General features: G+C 36.0%; 1 protein-coding gene across 3 annotated transcripts in view; it reads right to left on the reverse strand.

The window, feature by feature from the left end:
- The window catches only part of KIAA0825 (KIAA0825 ortholog), a 405229-nt gene that overhangs the window by 284667 nt on the left and 94457 nt on the right, over positions 1–26105 (reverse strand). For all 3 annotated transcript variants that reach the window (XM_059416663.1, XM_059416666.1, XM_059416665.1), the window contains exon 6: positions 9596–9757. In XM_059416663.1, the coding sequence (XP_059272646.1) occupies positions 9596–9757 (162 nt within the window). The remainder of the gene's footprint in view (positions 1–9595; positions 9758–26105) is intronic.

Consider the following 26105-nt stretch of genomic DNA (forward strand, 5'->3'; position numbering starts at 1 on the left):
TAAAAACTTAAAAAAACAATCAAACTACAGGATCAAAATATGTAGAGCCCCCTTCCATACATACAACTTGATGACATTTATATGCTATCTATATTGATATTTGATATACATGTATATATAATCTGTAAAATATAGATCCCTTTGTCATTAACATATTTTCATGTTGAGAATGTAGGATGACAGTACAGAGTAACATTAATCTCCTTGTCCATTTAAAAATTCAAGTTTTTTTCCTTTTAAGGTTTTATTTATCCATTTGTCAGAAAGAGAGAGAGTGCGAGCACAAGGACGGGGAGCAGCAGGCAGAGGGAGAAGCAGACCACCCTCCTGAGTGAGGAGCCTGATATGGGGCTCTATCCAAGGACCCCGGGCTCATGACCCAAACCGAAGGCAGATGCTTAACTGGCTGAGCCACCCAGGCGTCCCTAAAAATTTAACTTCTAAACTTAAGAATGGTGCATTTAAGGAATGGTGATGTTCCTTAGCACATTAATACTTCTTTTCTTGAAATGAGGAAGAACAAAAGTACATGGGTAAATATCAGCACATCAGGAAAAAATTACACTATTAATAAGTATATTGATAATCCATTGGAAAGACACAAACCCTGGGATAAGAAATGATCTTATTTTAAAATGGAAATATTTCCACATATTTATCTTTTAGAATTAAGGAAGTCTTTCCCATGGGAAAAAAATTAGAGCTACAAAAATGTAATAAAAATATGCCAAAAATTAATCTTTAAGAATAATTGGTCACCTGGGTGGCTCAGTTGGTTAAGCGACTGCCTTCAGCTGAGGTCATGATCCCTGAATCCTGGGATCAAGTACTGCATCAGGCTCCCAGCTCCATGGGGGGTCTGCTTATCCCTCTGATCTCCCCTTTCATGTTCTCTCTCACTCTCTCTCTCAAATAAATAGATGAAATCTTAAAAAACAAAAAAGACTTGTAAGGATTCTTTAAAAAAAAAAAAAAGAAATCTTTCCACTTTTCCAATAAGGGTCTATTAATTATAGTTTAATTTGAAATGAATGAGTTAGCATTTACCTTTTGTTTTTGCTTAGTCTTGATATATGATGATTAATTATAAACTTTGATGCCTTTTTTTTTTTTTAAGTTTTAGGATCTTAAGAATTGGTTTCTGCTTATGTCCTGAGCAAACAAAGTTCAAAGACTGATTCTTATCAGTGGGATTTCTGACAGATATAATCATCTAGAAGATGTGTAGGGTTTTTGTCTTCTGTTTTTCTAAATGTGGCTCTCTGAGCATAATCATGAATGATTCTTAAGTAGTATAATTTACAAAAGCATTTCATAGAAAGGTAAATACTCCATTTGGTAAGCAATAATATCCTTTTGAAAATTTTATCAGTTTATGTATTGTGAGGAAAAGTTTTCCTCAACTCCAGTGTTCTTAATCACTTTGGATTTGTGAACACTTTTGAGAACTTCATTAGTGAAAGAATACTCCATCCAAAATGAAAAGTACGATTGCATGGTAGGTTTGTGCACACATACACCCATTCCCCCATACACACACACACACACACACACATACACAGTGGGAATTCCCAGGCCCTCTGCACAGTGCATTCATGAACCCCAAAGACCTATGGACTGTAGTTTAGGAATCCTGCTTCATTTCTCCTCAGATACTACAACATAGAGAGGATTTTAGATCAGTGTTATACCATCTAACCTAAAGAGCCTTCTCTCTCTTTTTTTTTTAAAAAAAGATTTTATTTATTTGACAGAGACAGAGAAAGCACAAGGAAGGGGAACAAGCAGCAGGCAAAGGGAGAGGGAAAAGCAGGCTCCTCAAGGAGCGGGGAGCCCAATGTGGGACTCAATCCCAGAACTGTAGGATCATGACCAGAGCCCAAAGCAGATGCTTAACCGACTGAGCCACCCAAGTGCCCCCAAATGCATTCTCTATGGCTTGCATTTTACTATGCCTCTAAAAAAAATGGTACTATAAATAATTAATTCTAATACTGAAATAAAATCTAAATTAATGAAATACTTTTAAATAAAGAAAAATTAAACTTTAAGGCTATTAAAAGAAAATATGGAATATTGTTTTAAAGATCTATGTAAAAAAGATTTTTCGGAAGGACAAAAATGCAGAAGCCATAACATAATTCTGCATTAAAAAATTCTGCATAACAAAAATATCATTAGCAGTCAAAATAGATGTGACAAACTGACTTGGCACTCTTTCTCAAATGTCCATTTTTAAAAAAATTAATAGACTTTATTTTTTAGAGCAAATTTATGCTTACAGAAAAACTGAGTAGCAAGTACAGAGTTTCCATATATTCCCTTTCTCTCCATCCTCAGTTCCCCTACTGTTAATATCTTACAATGGTGTAGTGTATATATGTGTGTATATATTTTTAAAGTAGGCTCCACGCCTAGCAAGGAGCCCACTTAAGGGCTTGAACTCATGACCCTAAGATCAAGACCTGAGCTGAGATCAAGAGTCAGGCACTTAACCAACTGAGTCACCCAGGTGCCCTTGGTGTGGTATATTTTTGACAATTAAGGAACCAATATTGATTATTATTACCTAAAGTCTATAGTTTATATTAGGATTCGTATTTTATTAATTTTTTATTTTAATTCCAGTATAGTTAACATGCAGGGTTATATTAGTTTCAAGTGTACAGTATAGCAACTCGACAATTTCACATATCATTCAGTGCTCACCAGGACAAGTTTACTCCTTACATTCACCTCCCCTCTGATATCTGAGTCTGTTCTCTTATAATTAAGAATCTATTTCGTGATTTGTCACTCTTTTTCTCCCATTTATTCTTCTTTTGTTTGTTTCTTAAATTCCACATAAGTGAAATCATGTGGTATTTGTCCTTCTCTGACTGACTTATTTCATTATTTCATTTAGGATTATACTCTCTAGCTCCATCTATGTCATTGCAAATGGCAAGATTTCATTCTTTTTTATGGGTGAATAATATTCCATTATATACCTCACATCTTCTTTATCCATTCATCAATCAATGGACACTTGGTCTGTTTCCATTATTTGCTACTATAGATAATGCTGCTATAAACATAGGGCTGCATGTATCCCTTTAATGATTATGTATTTTTGGGGTAAATCCCCAGTAGTTTGATTACTGGATTGTAGAGTAGTTCCATTTTTAAATTTTAGAGGAATCTCCATACTGTTTTCTGGAGTAGCTGTACCAGTCTGTATTCCCACCAACAATGCAAGAGGGTAATTTTTCTCCACATCCTCGCCAAAACTTGTCTTTTTGATTTTAGCCATTCTGACAGGTATGAGGTGATACCTCATAGCCTCATAGTTTTGATTTGTATTTCCCTGATGATGAGTGATATTGAGTATCTTTTCATGTGTCTGTTGGCCAACTGAACATCTTTTTTGGAAAAGGATGTTCACGTCTTCTGTCCATTTTTAAATTGTGTTATTTGCTTTTTGGGTGTTGAGTTTTCTAAGTTCATTACATTTTGGGGCCTCCTGGGTAGCTCAGTTGGTTAAGCATCTGTCTTTGGCTTGGGTCATGATCCCAGGGCCCTGGGATCGAGGCCCGCATTGGGCTCCCTGCTCAGAAGGGAGTCTGCTTCTGTTCTCTCTCTAAAATAAATAAATAAAAACTTGAAAAAAATAAGTTCTTTATATTTTGGTTACTAACACATTCTTGGATATATCATTTTAAAATATCTTCTCCCAGGTTGCCTTTTGGTTTTGTTGATTGCTCCTTTCACTGTGCAGAAGTTTTTATTTTGATACAGTTCCAATAGTTTATTTCTGCTTTTGTTTCCCTTGCCTCGGAAGATATATCAAAAAAAATGTTGTTAGGGCTTATGTCAGAGAAATTACTGCTTATGCTCCCTTCCAGGATTTTTGTGGTTTCAGGCCTCACATTTAGACCTTTAATTCATTTTGAAATTAAGGATTCATTCTTTGTGTTGTGCATTCTATGGGTTTTGCCAAGTGCATAATGTCATGTATCCACCATTACTGTTTCATATAGAATTATTTCACTGCTCTAGAAATCTCCTGTGCTCCCTGCATTCACCTCTTTTCCCCTTTGCCCTTCTCTTGGCAACTACTGATCTTTTTACTGTCTCTATACATTTGCTTTTTCCAGAAGGTCATTTAATTGGAATCATGTAGTATATAGTCTTTCCAGATTGGCTTCTTTCATTTAGCAGTATCCATTTAACATTCCTCCATGTATTTTTGTAGCTTGGTATCTCATTTATTTTTATCACTGAATAATATTTTATTGTCTGGATGCACCACAACTTATTTATCTACTCATCTACTGAAGGACATCTTGGTTGATTCTGAGTTTTGCCAATTATGAATAAAGCTGCTATAAACATTCATGTGTTCGTTTTTATGTGAACGTAAGTTTTCAACTCATTTGTGTAAATATCTGAGAGTGTGATTACTAGATAATATAAGACAGTGTTTAGCTTGTAAGATACAATGAAATCATCTGCTTGAGAGGCTATACTATTTTACAGTCCCATCAGCAAAGAGTGAGAGTTCCTATTGCTTCACATCCTTCTGAGAATTTAGTGTTGTTAGTGTTTCAGATTTTAGCCATTCTAACAAGTGTGTAGTGGTATCTCTTTGTTTTGCTTTGCATTTCCCTGATGACATATGATGTTGAGCATCTTTTCATATGCTTATTTGCCATCTGTACATCTTCTTTGGTAAGGAGTCTGTTCAGATCTTTTGCTCATTTTTTAATTGAGTTTTTGTTGTTGCTTTCTTATTGAATTTTAAGTGTTCTTTGTATATTTTGGATACAAGTCCTTGATCAGATATGTGTTTTGCAAATATTTTGCTCTGTCTATGGGTTGTCTTTTCATCCTCCTAACAACTATATCTTTTCACTTCACAATTTCACTTTAGAAATGTACTGTCCAGATAGGCATGTCCACATTTAAGACAAAGTTCAAGGAAATTTGCTCTATCATTGTTTGTGGTAGTAAATAAAGAGGAAAACAAAACCCTATATGCTCATCAGTGAGTAACGGGTTAAATTATGGTACATGTGCCATTGGAAAATTATTTGCCTATTAGAATGAGATCTTTCTATATAACTGTTAATAAAAAAGAAGTTCTGCATAGTAGGACAAGATATCACGTTATTTTAACTTGGGGATATATACAAAAGTCGTTGTCTCTGGAAAGGAAAACTAGACAACTTGGAATGGAAAAAGACTTAATTTTCACTATATACTCTTTTATCTTGTTCAAAGTTTTACTATATGCACCGACTACTATTCAAAACAAATTTTAAAGAAGAAAAAACAATAAAGATCAAATTGTTAATGACATGAAGGGACAATGCTTAGATTGTTAATGTCATCTTACTTTTTTACAGAGAGCTCATAAAACCAGCTAATTTAAAAAGATATTTAACTCTGGAAAAATAATACTAGTTCAAACTACAGGCTTTGCAGTTCTATTTCTGGAAATAACTATCTGCCATTGTGCAGCTATAGTTTAAGACGTTTAAAAAAGTTAATTATCTTATATTTATCATTTCACTTCCAAATACATTATGCTTATTCACTGAAAGTAACATGCTTTGATGTTTATACAAACCACTTGCTTATTTTCAAGATGAATAAGAAAAAAAGAAAAGCTTCCCAAGAATTCTTTTGCTAGTGAGCAGTTCTACAGTAAGGCATAAAATGAATTATCAAGCAGTTACGAATATAATTTCCCTCCCAAATTAAAAAATAATTTAAAAGCCTAATCCTATGTAAAGAGCCAAAGGGATCATTTTAAGGTAGTATTAGTAAGATTGATTCTAGACTAATAAGATACCTTGTGGTTTTAATGAATTGTGGCATTTTGCATTTGTTTGGAATTCAATATGGTCAATATCAAAATTTGGCATTGTCAAACTTAATGAGCTCTGTGAACATGTGACAAATTATTTCATTGATTTAAATATATATTGAAAACTCTATACACTTATTAGCATTATCTAGAGAAGTAGCCCATGTTTGGCTCATCACGCTAAAACATACTTATTTGTATGCAGTCAACACTGGTTTCCTTAAGAGCATGCCCAGATTAAGGACCTCAGTAGAGTGCAGAGGGTCACAGGAATGCCAGCTGCTAAACAGTCTCCCCCCTAAAGAGTTCGCTGTGGTTCATTTTACATTTCTGGTTAGTTTCCACACTGCCGCTTTCTTTCATAGACAGTAGAGGTTGGCAGTACTTCCCTGTGACATCCACTTTCACACCCAAATTGGTCTTCATAGGCTCCCATTGTGTGCACTACAAAGCAACTTGCCTTGTTGGCAGCTCTAAGTGGGAACTACAAGTCTTTCTTTTCTTCACTGTTCTTTTCTGGCTCACAAGCAACCTCCCACCAAAAGCTGAATCTGTGGAAGAGACTACATCCAAGAGATAATACTATGAAAAAGTATGAAGAGAAGCCCAGGTGGCCACCTTGCAAATTTCCAATGTGGAAGCCTTCGACCTCTCTGCCCAAGAAACAGCTAAAGTCCTAGTGTAATGAGCTTTACAAACCCTAGGAGCCTCTTTACCTTAACTACATACGCCTCCCTAATACAATCCCTTAACCATCTAGCTAAGGAACTCTTAGAAGCCATTTGACCCCTCTTAAGACCCCCTAAGAGTACAAACAATCTTTCAGAAGATCTGAAATCTTTGATTCTTCTGAGACAAACCCTAAGTGTTCTTCTTACATCCAATTGAAGCAGCCATTGCTCTTTGTCATTGCTGGGGCTAAAGAAAAATGAGGGCCAAGAAACCTCCTGGTTTAGATAAATCTCAGATGCCACCTTTGGAAAATTTGAGGAACTGCCCGAAGAACAACTGTATTCCAAAGGAGCATTAGAAGTGCCCCATAAATCAAACCTGAGGCCGCTCCAGAAGATATGATCACCTAAAAGAAATACCGTAAGGCACCGTAACAGTCAAATAATGTCCTATCGTTTGCTGAAATGACCAAAATAGAAAACCATCAAGTTATGACCAAAAAAAAAAGTAAATAAACCTAATAACTACATATATTTCTTCCTCTGAAAATACTTCTTATGTCTCTACAGGATCTATTGTATCATATTCAAATTATTAAGAGCACTGACAATTTAGCTAAATGGACAATAGAGCGGTAAACATCAAAGTAAAATATTTAATCATCTTTATATTTTCTCTACATGATGTTAAGCACCTGGATATTTTTAAAACATCTGGACAATAAGGAAAAAAAAAAGCCCTCATTTTCATCACACTGTTTTGGTTACATGGACATAGTAGGCAACTCTTTCCAAGATCTTTATTAGCAAAATATGCTCCAATCAAAAGAAATACACAGGAAACCAAATGACTTGGTCTTTTTTTCCCCTTATTCCCTCCCACACAAGATTTCCAAGCAAAACATTAACTATCAGGATAACTTAAGATGCATTTGGTTTCTTTAATCATCCGTTTCAGGGAACCTTTTCCTTCCTGATTTAAGAAACCAATGCTTTTGATAAGAATTCATTAAGTTGGCTACACTGAATAAAACATTTAAGTTTTTCTTGACAATTTCCCTCAAGATCATTCTTTGCAGGGAGCCCTTTATATAAAGTTATGTCAGATTAAATCAATCTTAGCTTTGTTATTAAAGAATATGAATTTCAACAATGAGGAAGACATATATCACATGGGGATGATTTAGTACTTAAGACATTTCTTATACCTGTGCTTTAAGATTCCTTCCACGTACACTGTTCAATAACCCACAACTGTATTTCTATAATACATTCTTATTAATATGAATTTGAAGTTACTTTTATCTACCATGCTGCTTATATAATGATAAATTTGGGTAAGGCATAATTATATATTTTCTGTTGGTTTTATTCAGTAATGGTAACTATTTCCCTCAAATATATAGCATTTGTAAGTCTCAGCATTGCTTGATCTTAATCTGAATGAGTTGAACCAGCTTTTTCTTTTTCTGAAATCGGTATATCAAACCTTTGCTTCAATTGTTGGTCATTTGAGTTTTGTATCTTTATAATACTTCTCTCATACAATTTAATTTTCAACCTATGCTGCCTTTAAAGGGATAAAGTTCTTAAAATTCACCTAATTTCACTAGAGTCTAGTCTAGGACCAAAACAATATAAGTTTCAAGAGGTAAGAGTCTAGATGTGTTGTGGTCTGCTCTGTTTCTTGATCTACACTTCAGAAGAGAACTGCTAGAGATGTGGACGGGAGACACAAACCCTTCGCCAGGCATGACGGATGTTGAGGAGCAAAACCAAGTGTCAACTGCTTGAAGAACCAACATGTCAGTCAAAAATTAGGATGGCATATTTATCTACTCAGATATCTCTTTGACCCAGTCAGTTTAATCTAGAAGACCCTCTAGGGTTTGTATTATCTCCCAATTAAATCTACTTTTCCATTGTCTTTTAATTTTCATACTTTCTTATATTTTTATTATTTTCTTACTGGACTTTTTGACAGCTTTAGAACCCTGAAATCCACCTCCATTTTTTCTTCAAATTATCTCCAATTTTGAGAAAAATGATCCACTTGATAACTTAGTAGTGCTACTTAAACTTAATGGGACACATAGAAGGCCAGTAAGCTATGCTTCATATAAAAGAAACTTCAAGCCTGTAACTTTTTCAACATTATTTGCTCAGGCAAAATAAATAAGGAAATACAAAAATCAACATAATAAAGTAAATGTAATTCCTTATTAAGAAATTGGGCTTAGAAATTTTCTGCTTGATTGTTAATCATTCAGTTCCCTCACTTTATTTTGCAAATGCAGTCACAAGCTGTATTTATTGTTCTTAAATTGATACATGATACCATGTAAAAGAGAACTTTGTGTAGTTCATTCTGACATAGATGAAAATATTTATAAGTATAGATATGAACACAGAGAACATATTTTAACTGTAATGCCTCTGAATTCCACCTATGGCATAGCTTTCTTCAAAAGGATTTTAAGGTTAACTAAACTTAAAACAACATATTATATAATTTGAATTGCTTTTAAAGCTCAAGTTTATTGCTTGTTACCTACTAGACATTCTTTTAAATACATACACTAAATTGTTTAATTCTTACAACCTTACATAACATACTGAGATTTGAAGCACATAACAGTAAAAGAAAACAAAGAGAAAGTTAGTTTAGTCCTACACCATCATTTTGAAGATGAGTAAAGGGCGTCTAAGGAAACTAAATATTTTGCCCAAGGTCATCTGGCTGCTAGAAGCAGAAGAAGAGCTACTAGGTCATCCAGTCTGCCTGTTTTCTTCCATAAGCCAGGCTGTGTTTCTCAGAATTTAAAAAAAAAAAAAAAAGTTAATCTGATTTTATCTAAAGATTATTATCCAGAATGGACTTAAAATGATTTGTCCCTTGGAATTACGGAATTTGCCATATATCAAGGATGAAAATGTAATTTTATGGTGTGCATTATAGTCAACATTTATTTAAGGAATTCTATTTTTTTTTTCAAGTAATAGTATAGATTCAGTGGCAGAAAGTGAAAACACAGAGAACAGGTATATAAATTTAAACAAAAGAGCATGTTACCTGAAATATTTCTGGGTGTTTTGAGAGATACTAATATTTCTTCCAATAATTCTTCAACATTTTTTTCCAGCTCCAAGAAGGATTTTATGAGTTGTGATAAGAATTTGAGTTTATCAAAGGAGAGGAAAAAGTTTCTTACTTTCTGTGGGCATTCAGGAGTTACTGTGAAAAAAGAAGATGAATACTATTACATTGGTACATTTTATTTGTTTTCTCAGTAAATACTGAAATAATCTATGTGATTCCATAAGCCATCAAAACTAATAAAATCAGCAATTAAACAAAGTTTATTCTTTAAGAAATGCATTTAAATCTCCTATGAGTTTCTTTTCTTTTGGGAAGCTGGAGATAAGTACTCTATTTAATACAAATAAGACAATTAAATAATTATATTGATTCTCAGAGTTTATAAACTGGTAATTGATTTGTAAAATCACATCCTCTATAATTCTATTTTTTTAAAAAGTCTGGGACAACTTGAATCTAGTCACGAGAAAACATCAGGCAAACCCAAATTGACAGAAATTCAATAAAATAGCTGGACTGTACTCTTTAAAAGTGGTATCTCACAAAACACAAAGACTAGGAAATGTTCTAGTCAAAAGGAGTAAAAAAAGACATGACAACTAAAATCAATATATAATTGGTATTTTATTTACTTTATTATAAAGACTGTGGTTTGGGTTAATTTTGTGAAATCTGCGTAAGGTCTACAGTCTCATCCTCTTATTTCATGATTATTTATTTTCTGATATAGGTAACTATACTGTGATTAAAGAGAATGCCCTTGTTTGTTTGCTTTTTTCCCAAAGTCTACTGATTTTTTAAAAATTTTATTAACATATAATGTATTATTTTCTTCAGGGGTACAGATCTGTGAATCCTTGGTCTTACACAATTCAAAGCACTCATGATAGCACATACCCTCCCCAGTGTCCATAACCTTGCAGGGGAGAATGCCCTTGTTTTTAAGAAATACACACTGGGGGTGTCTGGGTGTCTCAGTTAAGCATCTGCCGTCAGTTCAGGTCATGATCTCAGGGTCCTGGGATCAAGCGCCACATTAGGCTCCCTGCTCATCAAGGAAGTCTGCTTCTTCCTCTCTCTCTTTCTGCTTCTCCCTCTCCCTCTGCCTGCTACTCCCCCTGTTTATACTCTCTGTGTCAAATAAATAAAATCTTGAAAAAAAATAAGAAATACACACTGAAGTATATAAGAACAAATATATGTAATCTGCTCTCAGTTCAGGAAAAAAGTGGTTTTCAGAGAGAGTGAATGCAAATGTGGAAATATGGTAAAATATTAGCATTTGAGGAATCTTGATATTTTTTGTTAGTCTGAAATTAAAATAAAAATTTAACTTAAGAGAGAAAATGACTAGACAAAGGTTATGAGTTTTTAAGGCCTTAGAAGCATTCTTCCTATAGCATTAAAGAGAAGCAACTTAATTGTTGAATCTAGAATACATAATTCATGAAATCATGTTTAAAACTAACTTCTATCTAAATAATTGTGATTTTCAGTTTCTTTCAGGAGAACAAAAAAAAAACTTAAAATAAACAAAGATTGATTTTGCTTTTATAATTAATGTTTTTTCTTTTAAAATTATAATATACTACCATTTGAATATAGAAAAATAACTTACACTCTAAGCATGTGAAGAATAGAACCAACCTCACCAAATGGCACTTGGGATCAAGTTTTCAAGAATTTAAGGAATTCATATTTTATTATTGTCATGTCTTTAAATATGTTTTTAAGAACTACCTTGAGGCTTAATGACAAATTGGAAAATTTGTAAACTCTTATAAAGTTAGCATGAAGTGCATTTTGTGAGAAAATGCTGAGAATGCCACTTAGACAAAATGTAAGGCCTGGTGATTCCTTGTGAAAAAAACATTACCTTCATCACATGGATTTAAAAAGAAGTTTCCAAAAGACAAACCAATTTAATGGGCAATCCACTTCACCTCAGTTAACCTTTAAAATGTTAGCATCAGACCCGTAACCATATGATAGAGGTTTTTACTGATGACCACAAATTTGAGAGAGACCTGTCAGACAACTTAAACTGTGGAATTGAGTCCCATTCTTAAAGAGTAAAATAAGGCTTAAAAAAAAAAATTCACAAGGACCTACAAAAACTCTATTTCATCTCTAAATTGATGTTAGGCCCACAAACATTAAAGTCTATGTCTAAACAGCCTGCTCACACCCATTGTTCTTCCACAGGTGTGCCACAGAACACAAACATGCATAATCAGCATATAACTAATGTTTGACCATGAAAATCATGACCTAAAAATGAAAAGAGAATAAATATATTGTGTTTATTTAGTTGTTGCTTGATTCTCATTTTGCCTGTTTGATTTCTTTTAATCTCTGCTCATGTGGTTGGAGGGGCTAGTGTAACCTTCTAAACTGTAAGATGTCCCTTTGGAACTAAATATTTATAAGCCAAAATTCTGAACTTTGAGAATTCTTCCTCATTCTTGAAGCAAACCATGAGACTCTGGACTCTGGGAAACAAACTGAGGGTTATAGAAGGGTGGGGGGGGGAATGGAGTAACCAGGTGATGGGTATTAAGGAGGGCATGTGTTGGGATGAGCACTGGGTGTTATATGCAAATAAGGATTTGTTGAACATTTACACAAAAACTTATGATGTACTATATGATGGCTAACTGAACATTAAAAAAACACAAAAAAAGAATTCTTCCTCGTTCTTTAATTGCTTAGCTAGAAATTAAGAAGGCTTTGTGCATCCCCATTCTAATTAGAAGTACTGTATTTATAAAGCAAGCAAAGAATCAAAAAATCTTGGAGAACCAAAACAGTGTAATCTAATAGAGCTACTTGTTTAAAAATTATGTAGGGTCTGAGGATTCTATATGAAGAGGTCTCATCTTCATGACCTGGATTTAGAATAATCTTGTATTCCAGAAGTGCAACAATATTGAATGGTAAATCCATTTCAATTCAATGCATCTTTATGACTTAATAATGAAAGAGGACAGAATAATATGTATGACCTAAATCTAATCATTTTTGTTCTAAAGAAGCAATGATTATGGTAGAGGTCCATTAATTAGCAATCTTTATTTCCTATTAGTATTAGCTCAGTGTTCTCCCAAGGGCTACTGTGAAGGTTCTTAATTTATGGAACAATAATTCTGTGATAAGTTCATATTTTTGAAAGTCCAATTAAAGCAAAATTAAACAAAAAGGATGAAAGAGCATAGCCCAAACTTGTCTTATTTTCCCCATAGTATCTCCCAGGACTAGAGTTCTAATCGTCATGTCTTAGGTCACTAATTCTTATTTGCCTACACATAGTTATTTTTCTGTTCCTTAGACTCTACACTGTCAACCAAATTAGGAAGAGATTTCCCCTTTTACTCTTGCTTTCACTCAATTAATCTTTGTTTCCTTCTTTCACCATTCTGTTTATTCCTCTCCTCTCCTACTCATCTCCCCAGAAAACCTGATCTGGATACAATTAATTCACCTTCTCCTCTAAACTAATCTGGCCTTTATCTGTTCTTTCCTAAACACTGTGCAAAGTGTCTTCCATCAGGAAATTTTGGACACACAGGCTTATACACAGGTGACCGTGTTTAGCTGGCCACCAATTACTGCTGGAAAAGACCTGAAATAATGATTATCACTCTATTATATAGGATGGGCTCGATGTTTCTTAGGAAATACAAAATTCCCCTCAATCCTAATAATATTATAGATAAAAGTTAAACTGACATTTTATGGTAAGACTTCAATTTACCATCAACTAACAGAATAAATCCATGTTGAGGGTTCCCCCCCCATATTATTTTAATAAAAATTTTTCTAAAGTACAATATAAAATTCTCTGCTTTCTTATTTGGTGTTTAGAACAAAATTTAATTTTCTTCATAAGAGAGTTATGCTAAAAGTTACTTCTTATATGCTGCACTGAAAGATGATTATCTGTCCCTCAGCAAAGGGCATTTCTCAAACTCATTTGAAGAGGATTTTATGATCAAATAGGTTTAGGAATCACTATATACTAAATACTACTTAAAGTGACTCACAATGCATATTAGTGTATTAAACTCTCCATTTAATTTTCTAATACTGTAAATTTTTTAAAAAACTTAATGTTTCTCAAGCTTTTTTGACCAATAAACACCAGTTTACTAACAAATCTATTAATTTCTGGAACTTTCTCAAAGAGCAGTGCTGTTGACGGTACCCCGCTCTAGATGACAGTCCTACCTGAGTATGTCACCTTGGAATCCCCCCCGCCCCCGTTGTTAGACCTTTAATTGGGGAGGGGGGGTTTTTGTTGCTGGCTATGTGACTGATTTTACCAGTATTTGCTTCTACTTGTAAACTACTGTTCCTAACAGCATTATAGTATTCTGCTGACCCCTCTGAGAAACTAATTAAAGCCTTCTAAATCCCTATAGACCCTCTTGTTGAAAAAAAAAATCTATGCAGTCATAGATTCAGGGCTGACCAGAGCCATGTGAAGTCCATTATGGCTCTCATTGGGCACTGTGGTCCAGGACCATCTGAATGGTTAAAAATGCATAATCCTTGCCTTCACTAGACCCTTTTTAAGCAAGTGCCCCAACTGAGCTTTCTGCCCTCTGGAGTTTGAGACCATGACCCGGGGGCCCACGAATTCTAGTTAAAAACTGTTATGGTAGATTATGGACATTGGGGAGGGTATGTGCTATGGTGAGTGCTGTGAAGTGTGTAAACCTGGCGATTCACAGACCTGTACCCCTGGGGCTAATAATACACTATATGTTTATAAAAAAATAAAAAAAAACTGTTATGGTAGAAATTACTCTCTGGGCATTAGAAAATCTGGGGATTTTGGTCTTAGGAAGTCAACCAAAGAGGTGCTGTTATGTAAAATATCAATAACTTCAAAAGGAAATGTTCCTTTTTTTCCTCTGATTTCTGATTTTTAAAGAAATTTCTGGAAGAAATATGGAACAATTATAGATAATTTCTAAAAGCAGATCCTGGGCAAAAGTACTGCTCCCAGGAAAACACCCAAAGAATAGCTATAGTTTTATAGACACATTCATCAGAAATGTGAAAAGATTTCCATGAGGCCAGACATTATTTCCAGTGTATTCACAATAGTATGTCAAGAACACACCATAATTTCTTACACAGAGTGGGCACTAAAAACAAACAACAACAGCAACAAAACTGGTTAAAGAAATAAATATATGAAATCCCACAGGTCCTAGAAATACCTAGGTTTGGCTCAGAACAGAGAAAGATTTTACATCTATTCCTAAGATGAATTCTTCAAAATAAGAAATATAGATTTAAGTCAATGAATAAGTAAATACATATATAAATAAACACATATATAAATAAATACTATACATTGCTTTTAGTATGTAGTTAGACAAAAGAAATTTGGAGATTATTTCTAAAATAGAAAATGTGTGCAAAAAATATGAAATCAATGATGAACTGGGGGGTTTGATAAAGCATGTTGATACAACAGACTTTAAAATGGGATTTTTTGTGTGTGAGTTTAAAAAAATAAAATTATACTTCAGGTAACATTATTGTAAACTATACTCAAATTAAAAAAAGACTATAGCTTAGAAAAATATTTCACTATGAAATAATATGCACAGATATTCATAGAACTATTGTTCTAAAATTAAATGAAACCCTTTCTCTTCTCTCTCCAAATATATATGTATATACATATTCATCATAATATACATCCTTATGGATGTATCACTAATAAATAATATAGACTACAGACTACACTGAAAGGTGTTTTTCATCTCAGAACTAATAATTATAATATTAACTCTATTCCCTTGAGCAAAATTAAGGACATTGAAAATAAATCTTGAGGGACATTAGGGCTCCTCACATTTGATCCACAACAAAACAGTATTTGAAATAATTATCAAAGTCCAGCCAAATCAGACAAACCATAAAAGTACAGGTAGTTGCTGAAAGCACACATATTATTTTTCAAAACCATTAGCAACAGAATTCTTGTTAATAATAGCATTAAGATACAGGAGAAAATGAGAAGCTCGAAAATCAGATAATCTGAAGGTGGTAGATCAGTATAATAGGATAAAAGGAACATATTTTCATTTTCCCAAGAAAAACGAACACTAGCCATTCTGTTATTGACTGTAAATGGATCCATCTTCAGTGAGGAAATATTCTTGGTGCTACCAGACCAATGATGTAAAAAAGAGGTAATGTGCAAAAGTTATTGGAAGTCTCATTATTCCAGATGAAATTCATGACATAATCAAATGGAATATATTTCCTCCAGTAAAGAAAACTATTAAACAACATTACAATAAGAAGTCAGCAGAGACCACACAGGAACAAATAATAAGCAGTACTTTTCTCAGTACCCAAGTCACTTCCTGAGAGCAGGTAGGGCTTTGGAGCACACTACGGTGTTCCAGAAGCCTGAAGGAGGACTATGCCTCCCCTCAGTGCCAGCTTCCACAAGTCATATATTAGGGGAAGGAACAGAAGGCAAACACTATGTCCCCAAGTGTGTAAAGAACCTTCTTTGTCATGTTAGCCTAGTAAGTATATGGAGAATCATGCACAACCACAGGCATTGCTTTTTTGTCACATTAAGAAAGAAATTAAAGCTACTTTCCCTTTTTTCTTCAGCATTATCTTGGTAACTTTTAGTTATTTTTCAACAACTGAACATTTTAAAAAATATTTTTCAAATATTTTTCAAATATACAGAACTAGAAAAGCATTTGAAGTAAAACTATGAAAGCAGCATTTCCACCTTAATTTTCAAAGCTGAATTTATGATTTTTTATCTCTGGTCAGGGAGCTTTCATAGGTAGGACCCGAATCAGACCAGGTAAAACTTCAAAATTAACTGAGTAAACGAATGTGGGACTGAAGAAATTATTGAAAGGATGAAGTGTTTATCTTTTTTTTTTTTTTAAGATTTTATTTATTTATTTGACAGACAGAGATCACAAGTAGACAGAGAGGCAGGAAGGACGGGGCAGGGGGTGGGGAGCAGGCTCCCCGCTGAGCAGAGAGCCTGATGAGGGGCTCGATACCAAGACCCTGGGATCATGACCTGAGCCGAAGGCAGAAGCTTTACCCACTGAGTCACCCAGGTGCCCCAAGTATTTATCTTTCAAGTGAAAATGCAACCCAACACAAGCTGAGTGTGTGGAAATTTAGATGCCCCACTGACAAGTGTCAGGACCCCTCTTCTATATGATAAGAAAATGGAGAAGGAACTCTAGGGAAGACTGAGCCTCATAAAGGTTAAGGGATCTGGGGCGCCAGGCTGCTTCGGTCAGTGGAGCATGCGACTCTTGATCTCGGGGCTGTAGGTTTGAACCTCACCTTCGGTTTAGAAATTACTTAAAATCTTTTTGTTTTCCTTTTTAGATTTACTTATTTATTTATTTAAGAGAGAGAGAGATAGAAAAAGAGAGAGAATGAGCACATGAGCACACCAGCAGAGGGAAGGGGCAGAGGGACAAGCAGACTCTGGGTTGAGCAGGAGTCTGACAACAAGGACTCCCTCTGGGGACTCCTGGGCTGGATCCCAGGACCCTGAGATCATGACCTGAGCCAAAGGCAGACACTTTCCCGATGGAGACATTAAGGCACCCCAAAATTACTTAAAATCTTAAAAATAAAATCTTGTGAAAGTTAATGAATCTGAACTTGAAATCAGAAAACATTTAACTCTTAGAAACTGGAAGTTGGACTACTCTGTGTCTATCTCTCCCCACTTCCGTTTCTCCTGCATGTTTTATTATATGGAATACTGTTTATAGTTACACTACCTGAAGCACAAGAGGTGATAGAATAGAGAAGCTAACATGTAGAATTATGAGCCACAGGGCATGGGTTCAAATCCTGCCACTCCTCCCTACCAGCCATGTGAATTGGGACAGTTACTTAGTCTGTGACTCAATAGTGCATAGGTTGAACTGAGTTAACATATTAAGCAGTGATTGAGAGGTAGTAAGTGCTGTATAATTATTAGATATTATTACACTCTTCTCTGAGAAGCCTGCCCTCAGATCCTAGGCCAACTTCATTTCCTATTCTACATGCTCCTTCCTATTTTACCTCACATATAGCTTCACTTTAGCACTAAGTAGGTCACATTGTAATTATCAGTTTGGGAAATGTGTCCTTTAATCTCCTAAAGGCTGAGATCCTTTTTCCCTAGTACTGCATTCCCACTACTCAACAGAATGCTTACATGAATGAATGATTTCAAAATGATACATACGGCTAAGTGTCAGAGACAAAACCAACTGCTTTTAACTCATTTTATTTTGTTTGTTCTCCTTGCCATAAACATGTCTTTAGTAAAATACTAATATTAAAAGAGTTTAACATTAGTTACTTTATGCCAATTTGAACAGGAAATGTTTGGGGAGAAAGAACTATAAACATATCAGAGATCTTGTTTCACTATAAACCACTTTAAATATTATTATTTTTTAAAGGACTCAGCCATCTCTAAGTTTAAACACTCACAAAGTTGCAAGTAGACCACTCCAAGACCTTTCACTGCTCCTTTGCTACATGGATCCTTCAAAGCATTGGTTTTGCTTTTGTGTGGGTCATTATCTTTTCTTTTCTTTTCAAATCTAAGCTATGTGCCCGTGTTCACAGAAACAATGTTTTGAATATAGCTCTGGGAGGTTCCCAGATCCTTTAGGCCTTATGATTCTACTAATCATCAGCTTGAAGCCCTCTCCCTTGGTCTGCTTGACTATGAGAATAGGCATCACAGGTCTCCCTTCCACTATGAAAAGCCGTAGCCCCTAGAAATTCTACTACCCTTTGCAAGCAGAGTGGGTTTAGTCCAGTTTCTACCCTACAGTCTCCTCTTCACACTTCACATTTGATAAAATAAAAGGTCTCAACATTTACAGACAACATACTCTCTTGCCTACCACGACATAGGCTTTAGGTAAGGTGAGGAGAGAAACTGAAGAATAACTAATACTCCATCCTTTTAGGAACTTAGGCAAACACACAGGTCATACTAACTGACCGTTGTGATGATAGTGGAACATGACAACCAAAACATTCTATTATAAAAGTCTGAGTTGCTAAGCATATACTTCATCTGCATTTTTAAAAAGATTTTTATTTATTTATTTGAGCAAGAGAGCAAAAGCACAAGTGGGGGGGGGAGTGGCAGAGAGAGAGGGAGAAGCTGAATCCCTGCTCAGCAGGGAGCCCAAGTGTGGCTCAATCCCAGGACCCTGAGACTATGACCAAAGCCGAAGGCAGACACTTAACCGACTGAGCCACCCAGGCGTCCCACTCTGCATTTTTAAAATCTTCTTCCTTTGAGTGTTTTAGGCCAAGATAATTGTTATACTTAATTTTGTGTCCACTGAAAAGACAAGAATTCCTGGTCTAAAGGCGGGTAGACAGGGGCACCTGGGTGGCATAGTGGGTTGAGCATCTGACTTTTGGTTTCAGCTCTGGTCATAATCGCAGGCATCATGAGATCGAGCTTAGTGCAAAGTCCGCTTGAGATTCTCTCTCCCTCTGCCCTGCCCACTCTTGCTCGTTCCCACTCCTCTTTCTAAAATAAATTTTAAAATCTTTAAAAAAAAAAAAATAATAAAGGCAGGTAGACCAATGGACAGAGAGAACTGCTGCATTTGGAGTAAACCCTGACAACCCAACAAAACCCTCACATGACAAGGAGGTTTGCTCACACAAGACACACATCCTTGCTTCACATAACAAGAAAAGCCTAACCGACGGAAGAGGATGGAGGCACGTTGAAGCTATTCTTCTAGGTCAGTGAGAAAAACTGAAAAGAAAACTGCTTCTATGATTACCTTCACGATTCCCAGGCCGACACTGGCTCCACTGATGTCACCTAAACGTACGGCTAAATGATAACAAATTCTCCCACACTCCATTCCATCTTCTTTGGCAGAGGCTGGCTGTATTACATTAACAAGGGATCAGGCTTCTTGCTCATTTGCCAAGGGCTTAATGCTTGTAGCCCTCTCCTATTTTCTACCTTTCTAATTTTGTTTTCTTTTGACTGAGAACATGAGAGAGGATATCTGACTCATGATGTGGCCACTGTTAGTTGAAGATGCTAATCAAAGAATGGCTCACATTTGAATCCAGTCAAAATTGAGAACCGTACCCAGGGCAAATTTCTGAATATTTGCTCAGCTGGCTTCTGTTTTATGCTGATTTAACTCCCAGTAATAAATACTTAGATATGCTGACCCTTTCAGGGAACATCTTAATAAAAAGACATTTCTAGTGTAATGAAATGAGGTTTGAATTCTAAGTACTGTATTCTAATGGCACATTATTAATGAAGTATCTTCCTAATACCCCTTTCTTAGCCTCAAGTTTTGCTAAAGTTCAGATAATTGTATCTCTAATTAAACGTGTTACTTTCTATCATCATGACCCAAAATTAACCAACAGAAAAAACTTAAACTAAATTACAATTCATTTTTACTACAGTCTAAGGTTGTATCTGAGAATTGATATTTCATCTTTAAAGGAATGTACCATGACAGAGATGTTACATTATCGGCTCTTAATATAACATGTTAGAAATTAATTTTAAAAATATAACACTGGAATAAAAATAATGCCATCATCAAAAAGATGGATATAAGTTAAGACACCTGCTGAGTATGTGTGCCTCCTAATATATTTTCTAATTAAATCCTAACCTTTCAAAAGAGTTGAACATTTTTCCTCTTTTATACTAAAAAATAAAGAGGAGGATTCTCTTCACACTACCAGGTAGGCAAATTATAATGCCTATGAATGTATGTTAAAATTAATATGAAAAGAGATAGCCATGGTGATAAGTGCAATCTCTCATACTAACCCCAGGAAGCTGTAGTCATGAGCTCATTATTGTAACAGAGACTAGGGCAGGCCTTAGACTTTGGGAAGCCATTTCCCAGGTGTGACAGCACCTCACACAGCAAATTTTATGGTTAATTTTATCCTTACAGCTGCCTTCCTTATCTAAGAAATAGTTATTCAGACATAAAGGCAAAGTCATATTTCCTTCAAACTTCAAATAGGACTTTGGAGAATCTTGGTGGCAGATATCATCTTTTAGTCTTCCCTCAAGACCTATGAGCTACAAAAACCACCTTTAAGTGGGTTTCACTTGCTAATTCAACCAAAGATTTGCCTTGTGCCTACAATGCACAAGGTACCATGTAACTCATCACTCAAGGTGACTGATAATCAGAGGAACAGAGTGAGATCCCAAAGCAAGATGGGAGTGACTAACACGTGTCATACCTCAGACCTGTCACCATCAGCTCCGGTGGCCCTTCCTGTCTCTTCAGAGTAAATTCATCTCCCCTTATTTAAGTTCAGGCAAGAAGAAAAACACTAAGTTCAATATATAAGAAAAAATTAGAGCTAAGACAAGTCCATGGATTAAAAAACTAATTGAAGAAATTATCAGAGTTGATGGGTTATCCTATTTTGATATAGATGGTCAATGCTTGGCTCTGTTTTCCTGTTTGCATTTGTTTCATGGGAACATTTTCTAACTGAAAGTAAAAAATATATGAAAATCGAACAACTGGATTTAGTTTTTTTTTGAGTGTGCAAATCTTAGATGTATTCGATTTTGATATACTAAAAACCATAAAAATGTTCAATAAAAACAGTATTTTGGAATTCAACTTGCATTGCATTTTGGGTCCAGGGTTACTAGTGACTGAGCTGTGTCACCAGTCCTTCCTGAGGAAGGAAAGGAGACAAGAGGAGCTGGAAGGAAAGACAGTAAGACATTAGCAGGATGCAGTTTCCTCAAACAGTGGCTGGTGCATTATAGTTTATGGACAGCTTTGGCCCATAGCCTATCTTGGATGGTCTGTGAGCTAAGCTGGCATTTTCTTCATAAACGGATAAGAGAAAAATCAAAAGAAGGAGAGTATTTAACAGTACATAAAATTATATGAAATCCAAGTTTCGGTGTCCACAAATCAAGTTTCATTAGAGCATGGCCATGCTGATTCACATAACTTGTCTGTGTCTGTCCTGAGCTACGACACGTGGTGAGTAGTAGAGACACAGGCTATACAGCCTGCAGAGCCTGAAATATTAACTTTATCCCTTCACAGAAAGGGACAATTCAGCCCTGGAGAAGTAGGAAGGATGTGAAAGAGAGCAACAGTCACAGACAAGTTGATACACGAAGGGAGAAACAAGGTTAGAAAGGGACAAGCAAGATGAAAATGGTCTTCTAGGTGGATTCTTTATATACTTCTTTCCATTAGGTAATCTTACTACTACACAGGCCTCTTTCTTCAACACTTTCCTCAAGTTACTTTTCTGCTCTAAAACCCCAACAATCTGAGGGGTTTGAAGTGGCGGGGGGGAGGGCGGTGGGAGGTTGGGGTACCAGGTGGTAGGTATTATAGAGGGCACGGATTGCATGGTGCACTGGGTGTGGTGAAAAAATAATGAATACTGTTATGCTGAAAATAAATAAATTAAGTTAAAAAAAAAATAAATAAAACCCTTAACAAGAACCATGTCTAATTTAAACATCAATGACTGTTTTTCAACACTATGTACAAGTCTGTCCTCATGCTACGCATCTCATCATTCATTCAATCCACCATTTTTCTGGCATCTTAATTTTCATCCACCCAGCAGCAGTCTTTGTCCCCTTCTTAACAAGCTCAGGATTCCTCGGCCAATCAGATGCTTTCCCTAGACTTTTTGAATTGAAGTCCAAAGGAAGCAGGAAACTCCTAGGGTGCACGTACTTCAGATGCTGGTCTGAGAACAAAGTCACCATATAGGAAGAAACCACGGCAACAAATGATGAAATACTGGAAAGCTAAGTTCCGGCTGCTCACATTTCCAGAAATCCCCCAATTCCTATCTTCCTGGAGGTTTAAATGTTTAGCTTTTTCTTCTCTTATGTAAATTACCATTCTTTTTAAATAAGTGCTTCTCTCTCTCTCTCTCTCTCTTATTCTCTCTCTCTCTCTGCATAAGAAAGAGATGAGGTGGCGCCTGGGCATCACAGTTGGTTAAGTGTCTGACTCTTGATTTCAACTCAGGTCCTGATCTTAGGATTGTGAGATGGAGCCCTGCTTTGGGCTTCCATGTAGGAATCTACTTGGACTTCCAAGTAGATTCCCTTCCACAGCAGGGAATCTACTTAAGACACTCTCTCCCTGCCCTCTGCCCTTCCCGCTCACCTCTCAAATAAATAAATAAATCTTTAAAATCAATAAATCAATAAATCTTAAAAAAAAAAAAAAGCAGCAGCAGAGATGAGGACTGGAAAAACAAAGCTGTCATTTGCAAGTTCAGAGTCCTGGCTAATGCCTTCATCATTGATATATAGAATATCTCATATATCAGTCACAGTTCTCTTCACTATCTCCAACAGTAACCTCTACTATACTGCTAAAATGCAAGGAAACCCCTCTCAATTTCCATCTGCCTACACAAGGTCTACTCATACTTCAGGGCCAAATTCAAGTCCATATTCATTTTTTTTTTTTTAAGATCTTATTCATTTATTTGAGAGAGAGAGAGAAAGAGTGGGGTACAGGGCAGAGGGAGAAGCAGACTTCTCCATCGAGTAGGGAGCCCGATGCGGGGCTCTGTCCCAGGACCCCAGGATCATGACCTGAGACAAAGGCAAACATTCAACCGACTGAGCCACCCAGGTGCCCCCAAGTCCATATTCTTCATGTAGTTTTTCTAGCTTGCTCTCCCTTATGTGAAAACCTCTCTTTTGTGAATTCCTGATGTATTTAAAGACTTAGACAAATTAGTTGGTAATTAATTTAATACAGTATTAAATGCTTTTTTCCCTCTCATATGGCTTTGTGGGTTAGTCTTTTTCAGCCCTAGATTTGAAAGTACTTGAAGACACCAAGTAAAATTAGATTTTAAATTGATTTCAAACTTCAGAAAAATTTGCCTCGAGGAAAGGAGGCATTCTCAAAAGAAATATTATTAGTTGCTCCAGAGTTGAGCTGGGGGTGTGAGTGGGTGTGAGTGGGTGGTAGAAAGTAAAAACAGAGTAAGGTGTCTTGTCTTGTCAGAACTTTGGGGATGGAATAATGAGATGGGAGAAGCCATAAGACCTGAGAAACCAGGCCCTGGTTTTCTTATGTTGTGTCTTCCAAATAAACCCTCTATTCTGTATACATCCCCAACTGTGTGTTATAGGAAAGCACCAGAAAGTGAACAGTGGTTCACCTCTTCCCACTTTCTCCTTCTCCAGATCCTGTCCACCCTGCAACCAACAGAATTCCATTTCATCTTCATCACTCTGGACAGCAGAAGAGGACCCCACCTGCTGCAATCCCTCTCTCAGAATTCAGCAACTGCTTGTCTGCATAACTTCAAGCAGCTTTTCACATATTCATATTTTATTTCTCAATCTAATAGAAAGTAAGGTTCATACACTTTTTGGAATCCCCATTAATCCTAGCACAACATTTTTAAAATATTGTAGGGGCTCAATTAGTACGTTGATAAGTGGGCAACTACGTTATACCTCCAAAGACTGATTTATTTGGAGAAAATGATGCAGTTAAAAAAATATTCACTGAACTCCTGTTGTGTTTTAGGCAGTAGATTGGGTGCTGGGGAAAATAAATAATACTTGCCCTTGAGGTGCTTAGAGTCCATATGGGAAGACAGACCCCTAATTAGATATTTTAATAGAATATGCTAAGAGCTTTGAGAAAGGCATACAGAGATGCTGCGGGAGCATGGATTAGGGGATCTAGCTCACAGAAAGCATCCCGGAAGAAATAACACATGAGCTGTCATAAAGGATAGATGGGAATTAGGCAAAGAGGAGGAAGAGGGTAAGGAGGTGAGAGCACAGCACGAGCAATGGTTTCTGTCAGTTCCGTGTTACTAGAGAGTAAAAAATATAAGGTGTGCAGAGGCATGAGATAAGGCTGAAGAAGGCAGGTGCTAGGTCTCAGCTTGGTTTCTAATACTGAGTGCTGCTGGGGCTTTATGCCGACAGTGGTGGGGAGCCACTGAAAAGCCTCAAAAAGGGGAGTGGCATGTTATCTTGTCAGAATAAGGGTAAGGATCCAATAAAAAAAACAGAACATAGAAAACTATTTTATGAGTCCAAGTGAGAGATAATAAAGTCCCAAATTGGGTCTTGATGGCAGAAAGGGACAAGGGATAGACTTGAAAACATTTAGGTGGTGCGGCAAAACAACCTTGGTGATTCTTTTGATGGTGGGAAGGTGGGCACAACGGGAAAATGAGTCATGGTTTCTCCCTGAATGATTATTAGTGACATTAACTTTGGTTGGGGAAGAGGATCAGGGATAAGGGGAAGGAGGAGGAGCTCTGTTTTATCCATGCTCTGTTTGGACTATCTGTGGAATATCCCAGAGACCAGAATAAGCAGGCATTTAGCTCCAGAAATACGCAAGTTCCGGGGTGGGATCAGTGTTGGACCTACACCTGGTAGTCATTCAAACTCAATGATGGCTGGAGTCAAAAGGATAAACAATACATGCATCTCTTATTTTAACTTAGTTTTATTTCATTATTATTGTTTATTTTTAAGTTGAAATAAATTAGTATAGCACTTCCAGGGACTATCATATAAACGATTCTAAAGATAAAATATTCAATGAGAAATTGATGAAAACAACAAATAACCAGGCCTTTGTCAGATACAGGTATTCAAGAAAACCATCTTAATATAGGACAAGTCACCTTTTCAGTTTAAAGCAATGTATGTGCATAGTATATGTTTAAAATCATGGTAACAAAGGGCATAGTTTGTGCCAAACACTATGTAGGATACCTATATTAATACTGAGGCACTATGAGATGGGTTTTATTATCCTCTCCATCTTACAGATTAAACGACTGACACTAAAGGAAGATGAGCAACCTATCCAACGCCAGGTAGCTGCCCAGTAGTAAAGCTGGGATGCAAAGCCGAATCTGTGGAGCTACAAAACTCCTGCAAGACCTTGAGCATTAAACATGCCCCCTTCACTCCCTTCCCTTCCCCGAGGGCTTTTTTCGGCAGCAATGAGGACAGCGACAAGACAGCAATAGCCTTGATAATCCAGAAGGAGGCAGGCAAGTACAGAAATTTTAACACCTGAAAAAAGTGGTTTATAATGAATAGATGTTTAAATGAATTCACGCATTAATTTAGATATTCATGCTTCTGAATAGTTGTAGCTAAATCCAGTGAGTATATTAAGTTTCGAGGACTATTTGAGTTCACATACCAAAATTTAATCAGCTTGCTCTCTGGCCCAGGGATCTCTTCTGAGAAAAAAAACTTTAAAAGATACTCACATGAGCATACATAAACAAACAAACAAACAAACAAACAAACTGGGAAAACCCCAGTACCTATCAACAGGAAGTGGTTAATTAAATAATGACATAATGATACAACACAGTAGGTTATAGCCCATGTGTATATATGTATATGTCTTTATAGAAA

The sequence above is a fragment of the Mustela nigripes genome, chromosome 12, assembly GCF_022355385.1.
Source record: "Mustela nigripes isolate SB6536 chromosome 12, MUSNIG.SB6536, whole genome shotgun sequence".
NCBI lineage: Eukaryota > Metazoa > Chordata > Mammalia > Carnivora > Mustelidae > Mustela > Mustela nigripes.